Here is a 6,303-nt window from a genome sequence, read left to right as displayed (position 1 = left end):
CATAAATACAGCAGGCCACGTATGCGACCCTCACAGAGCTGCAGCCCAGAGTTGCATATTTCTGAGGTGTTTGTTTTGTTTGTTTATCAGACAGGGTCTCACTCTGTAGCCTCGGCCAGCCTGGAACTACGTAGGCCAGGATGGCCTCAAAGTCACAGTGATTCTCCTGCCCCTGCCTCCCAAGCACATGTTAAAGGTGTGTACCACCCCGTGACCTGCATGTTTCCTTGTAATGGAATAGTGAGACACAGAATAAGGTACAGCTTTACGTGAGCTTTCCTCAGATTGGCCTTTGTATTTCTAAGTCTAGCACTGAACAGTTAGCCATTCTCAGAGGACCCTGTACGTAAACTGGGTTTCCGGGGCTACGTGTAGCTCGGGGTGGTAAACATCTAGCACTTAACTTTGCATAGAGCAGTCTAAAGTCCAGAAATTATTACCTGTATTGGAGCCATGTTGGAATGAGAGAACATGGAGGGGATTCTATCTACACATAGATTGTCATCATACGGCTGGACTCATGGAAGGAGTTTCCAGTTTGAGTCCTGTCTCTCTGTGGTATACAGCATCACTTTCACTACACAAAATTTCATGCTAGGGCTGGGATGGTAACCACCGCACGTGCATGTGAATACTCAGGGGCAGATGGGGGAAGAATAAAGAAAATGAAATTAAAGTTTTTCTAAGAAAGGACTGGAAGAGCTTGAAGCGGCTCGAGACCCCATATGAACAACAATGCCAAGCAACCAGAGCTTCCAGGGACTAAGCCACTACCTAAAGACTAAACATGGACTGACCCTGGACTCTGACCTCATAGGTAGCAATGAATATCCTAGTAAGAGCACCAGTGGAAGGGGAAGCCCTTGGTCCTGCCAAGACTGAACCCCCAGTCAACTAGACTGTTGGGGGGAGGGCGGTAATGGGGGGAGGAAGGGGAGGGGAAGGGTTAGAGGGATGTTGGCCTGGAAACCGGGAAGGGGAATAACAATTGAAATGTAAATAAGAAATACTCAAGTTAATAAAGATAAAAAAAAACGTTTTTCTAATGTCTGTAAAAATGAATAAGATAGATAATAATTAAAATGTATAATATGACTTTAAGGATTAAAGAAAAATAGAAAATTTTATTTTATAATTTCTTGACAGAAAATGTTTCCATTTTGTCAAATGGCTTTACACATCTATTCAAATAATGGTTTCGAATGTGGGCAAATATGTCTTCAGCTGCAAAATTTCAGAGACGGGCTGTGTTTTTTCCTGATAAAAGTCAAGGCCAGTGAGGAGCTCCACATCACGGACCCGGGCGATGTGTGCTTTAAATCTCTCTTCAACCCAAAGGTCTTCTGCTTTGTTTTCCTGAAAAATAAAACATAAAACAATTTTCCACATGGTGTATCTTTTCATTGGCAGGAAGATGTTTTACTACTTAGGTGCCTGGTTTGTAACTTTTTCTTTCCTTGGCGCTTCATTTGATACAACTAAATTTTGTTTCACCCAACAAAAGTCCTAAAAGAAATACTCTTCACCATAAACTCAGACTCACTGTGTACTTGCTTCAGTCACGAGTTTGTGTGGATGTGCATGTGTGTGCATGTGTGTGCACGTGTGTGCATGCATGTGAAGACCAGATGTTGATATTGAATTTCTCCATCAATCAGTTCTCCCCGTTACATTTTAGGATCACTCACTGAAGCCGGAAGCCAGTGATTGCGTTACTCTGGCTGGCCAGCAAGCCCCAGGGATCCTCTCACGCCAACCTCCCCAATGTTGGGAGTGCGTGTGCAGGGCACACCATCCACGGTGAACTCAGGTCATCACACGTGCCCGGAAAGTGCTTATCGATGGAGCTGTCTCCCTAGTCCCTAGACACAATATCTTAGAAGAAATATCATCTAGGTAATAGCTTTTCGTTCCTAGATTCAGAGCTAACATTACTAACTTGCATAAGTCGGTATGAATCTCAACTGTTTTTAAACCGTTACTACATATCAGTATACAGTACATAGCACTGGTTTGTGTTTTCAAACTTACATTAAGGGCATTGTTAGTGCTATATCTTTTAGTTGTTCTTCGTTCATGGCAAAGTTTATATCATCTATCCACAATGGTAGATCTAGACTTAGATGGGTAATTTGTTTTAGCTGCAGTCTCTGATATTTCTTCATTATAATTCGACTCAGGTTTTTTCAAAATTAACAAACTGATAGGATTGAGTGCTTTCCCTACTATAAGTAATACTGTGAAGAATAACTTTGGGTGTTCTCCCGTGATTACGAGCATAGATTTGAGAATATGTAAATGAAATCGCTAGATTGTCAAGCACATGTAATTATAACTACAAAATATCAAATGTTTGCCAGTTTCCATTCCTGTGGAGCAGAATAGGATCTCCATGCCTCCATGTCTTCTACCAGTCGTGAGTATGACATAGCAGTTATTACCCTAATTCTCCACTGTGTTTAACTCATTGTTATAAATGTCTCACCTATATTGCTGTTTTTTAATTCCCTCTTCTTCCCACCCCGTGTACATGCATGCATGCATGCATGTGTGCACACATGTGAACTGAATCAAACATTTCATGCTTCAAGATGCTAGACTTTTTTATTTATTCATTTAGGTTAACATTAACTTAATGTCAACCTTAGTGTAGAACTTCAATGCTATGTCCAAAAAAAAAAAAAAACCTAATATTACCCTAGTGAGTATCAATCACACACACACACCTTCATATATAAATACTTGTTTACATATGCAGATTCATGTTTAATATTCTATAGATCATACATCTATAGAACTCTACCCACAGAGAACAGAAACATGTTTCAGATAGAGCGGCTTCTGTGACAGCTCAGCTGAGGCATAAATAATGTAAATATAATAATATAAATAATCTTCTGGCCTAGGTTCCCCAAGTGTACTCACAGGACAGCTTTCCACGTTGGTGGGCCGGTGAGGGACGACAAAGGGCAGGACATCCAGCCACCCAGGGCAGCTGTCGGGTGTGTGGGTTTTGTTTTTACAGCTTGTCAGTACCACAAAGTAGTGTGTCGGGACAGGAACATCGGTGCCAGCTACATAGCTGAAATCATAATTGACGAAATTCGATATCATTACAGATGTCTTTTTGTTTTTAGAGCTTTAAGGAAATGCCAAGACAAAGAACCAGTAAAGGGGTCAGGGGGAAAGTATAGATCATGTGTTGAGTGTAGTTTTCTCATATATGACGTCCATCTCATATATGACGTCCATGTCGGTGAGCCAGAAAGCTCTAGTCGAAATCTATAGTATTCTAACATTATAGCCAGCCATTAGAATACAAAGAAAGCCCAAGGAACTCTGCCTCCTGTGTTTCCCAAGTCCGCTGGCTTCATATGTCACAGGAGTGTCTTCTCATGAAGTGGGTGCTAAGCACAAAGGACCCTATCTCTTATGGCTGTGCACTTCCCTGCGTAGGTGGATTGTCGGCTCTAAGACTCTCATTTAATCAACTTTAATATGGAGGTGTCCAAGGGTCCACCTCGGGGGAGAGCTAGGCAACCGATGGTGTGCTGGCTGTCTTTCTACTAACAAACATGAACATTAAAATGGTAAAGGTTCTGAGTGAAGATATCTGTTGACCCCACTAGAGGAAACCCATGAGCTCCTATAGGCAGCAACATGTAACCGATTCCGAGCCAACTGTCTGTATCTCCGTTCTGCCTTTGCCAATAGGCGAAAAGCCTATCAAAAGAGTTCCTTAACCTCCCTTAGCCCTGGTGTCCTCATTTCTACTCAGGGCTGATGGAATCTGACAGTAACTTGTTTTGTAGATTAAACCAAGCCTGTGTAAATGCTTAGAAAACTGCCTGGCATGTAGGAAAGAGCCCTCAAAATATTTGCTCGAACTAGCAGTTAGACGTAGAATCTACTAACAATCAAACAAAACCCCCCACCCCCAGCACCGGGAATACAGAAGCAAGAGAATTAGGAGTTCAAATACAACCTCTGCACCATACTGAGTTCAAGGCCAGCCCATGCTACCTTTGACCTTGCCTCAAAGTCGAACAAAAAACCATGACAGGAAGGGGAGGAAAAGCTCCTGGCTGGCTGAATGGCTGGTGTGAGGTTTACTTCATCAAAAGGTGTCAGTAGAAACCAGAGCTTTGCCGTTTTGAGGCTGGGATCCTGACTTTGACTGTTTTTATCCTTTTTTGATAATAAAAGAAGCAATGGGACTTCTTTCTGGAAAAGCCCAGTACTGGAAGATACTAAAGGGGAAAAGTAATCCGTCCGGGCCGTTGTAATGGTAATGGGTTTAGTACTAAGGTGTACGGTTTGTTTTGGACTGTTTTCTATTGAACCCTATTTGCATCCTGTATTGAAACTGTTTTGTGGATTGTCCACTGTATCTGTGAAACTTAGTAAGACAAGCTTAGTGTGTGCTTGACTTCCTAATCATGGTTGGCTTGATTCTATATATAGTAATTTGACTCCGACTCTACATTTCCTCCAAAAAATCTCGTCTTTGTTCACACTTTATAAATTTTTCAATAAAAAGTTTAAACTTTACTTGGAAACCGTTATTTAAGTTTGGGCTGTATAATTCTTTTGGCTAAATCTTTAGGGAGTTTAAGTTGAAAATAGCAATGGCATCAATAGCAACTGAATGTGAATGTGCTGTGTATATGCTATGTAATGTTGAGATTATACAGCATCTGGTTTTGAGATTTTACTTACTTTGTGATTTCATCGGGGGCATCAAAATGGCCATCATAATTGTAATCAAATATGGGTCCACTAACCACATTCACTCCATTTCTTTCTATAGCGTATTTTATAAGGAGAACTTTATGGAAGTAGTCCCACATTTCTAAAAATGAAAAAAATGAGGTATTTAAAAGTATCTGATTTTACCGAATGCGGAAATAATTTCTATTGTTGGTGCGTTTAAACAGCATCACATTCCCCTCCAGTAGCTGCCTGTGGAGATTGGGTAGTTCTGTCAGATAGTTATGCAGGTAAAAGAACTGCCCACACTGATGAGAACTTTTTGTCATTTTATTAGAGCAAAATATGTCTTCGAATTCCTTCAACAGTGAACATTACCGATTACCAGAGTGCACACGCTGTCTAATTCATTATCTTTCTGGAAACAGACACTTACGGTTGAATGTTAATAAAATTTAGCTCCATCGACAGCTCTTAACAGGTAAGAAGTAAGAACAAACTGAAAACAATTATTAAATTCTAGCAACACGTCAAAATTGTAATTAGTTGCAAAAAAAAAAAAGAAGGCATCAGGGTTGTTTATTTTTTTTCCACCTATATTTAAAATAATAAGATAAAATGACTCAGTGTAAATTACAAATTGCTATAATAAGACATAAATTTAGTTTGGCAGGCCAAGAAGTCGCTTTATTGGTTTAACATTAATACATAATGTAACACCAAGCCTGTAATCCCAGCTATCCTGGAGGATTAGAAGAAAGGGTAACAAGTTCAAGGCCTGCTTGGACAAAAGTGAGTTCAAGATCAGCCTGGTCAACTTATCCAGGTCGTATTCCAAAATGAAGACTAACACTAGACGGAGCCTAGGGCCAAGTCCATGGGTCAGGGCACAGTGCTCCTTCAGTATATGGGAGCCCCTAAGTTAATGCCTAGTATGGTGTGGGGGAGGGTAGATACTTACTTTTGAATTCTTTATACATTGGGACCAAATTACTTGTAATTAAAGCATCATATTGACTCTCATTATTTCCTTTGATTGCTGTAAAACAAATGTGTTTTAGTAAGTATAGGATTTCAGTGACTCATTCTTTGCTCCCCTCAAGTCTCTTTCTACTGTAACTCTCCAAATCTCTAAATCATGAATCTCTTAAAACAAAACGACTAGAGTCGCGTACCAGGTTCTAAACCATTCCCAGAAACTAATGTCGAAATTCTCATGAATACATGAAAATGAGCTTCCCAGATGAACAGAGGGGGGAAAAAAAGACTTGAGTTTTAGAAAAATCACACTGGTTTTTATGTCACCAAAGGAGAGATCCTCCCTTAAAAAAACAAAACAAAACAGCCTGAAATTCATTGGCTGGTTAATTTACAGTTCAAAGCTGTCAGACACACAGCCAAGTGGACGCGCCAGCTTTTGTCATTTGCACGAAGCAGTTGCCTTGCTTCTCCGCGAGGACCTTTAGCTCCGGCGATCCGCCAGAGACAATGTTTTCTTAGATGCTTTCCAAAAACCCTTCAGTTGTAAAATTAAACTCAAACCTGCTGAACTCTCTCCACATCTGGGCCTGATTAGAGCTAATCTGTGGTTCC

At 40.5% G+C, this 6,303-nt stretch overlaps 1 protein-coding gene and 1 long non-coding RNA gene across 4 annotated transcripts in view; one reads left to right on the top strand and one right to left on the bottom strand.

Moving 5' to 3' along the window:
- Positions 1-1,386, top strand: part of LOC102553363 (uncharacterized) — a 29,133-nt gene extending 27,747 nt beyond the window's left edge. For both annotated transcript variants that reach the window (XR_005497474.2, XR_349889.5), the window contains exon 5: positions 1,147-1,386. This is a non-coding gene — a long non-coding RNA (uncharacterized LOC102553363). The remainder of the gene's footprint in view (positions 1-1,146) is intronic.
- Enpp3 (ectonucleotide pyrophosphatase/phosphodiesterase 3) overlaps positions 1,097-6,303 on the bottom strand; it is a 71,608-nt gene continuing 66,401 nt past the window's right edge. The window contains exons 22-25 of one of the 2 annotated variants that reach the window (NM_019370.2): positions 5,672-5,749; positions 4,720-4,852; positions 2,926-3,082; positions 1,097-1,356 (exon numbers count right to left, since the gene is read on the bottom strand). In NM_019370.2, the coding sequence (NP_062243.2) occupies positions 1,186-1,356; positions 2,926-3,082; positions 4,720-4,852; positions 5,672-5,749 (539 nt within the window). In that variant the 3' untranslated portion in view covers positions 1,097-1,185. Of the gene's footprint in view, positions 1,357-2,924; positions 3,083-4,719; positions 4,853-5,671; positions 5,750-6,303 lie in introns of those variants that run through there. The other variant, XR_010056900.1, reaches the window with a different exon arrangement.

The sequence above is a fragment of the Rattus norvegicus genome, chromosome 1 (assembly GCF_036323735.1).
Source record: "Rattus norvegicus strain BN/NHsdMcwi chromosome 1, GRCr8, whole genome shotgun sequence".
Lineage (NCBI taxonomy): Eukaryota > Metazoa > Chordata > Mammalia > Rodentia > Muridae > Rattus > Rattus norvegicus.
The sequence above is the reverse complement of the archived record's forward strand: the minus strand, read 5'-3'. Positions and strand labels throughout refer to the sequence as shown.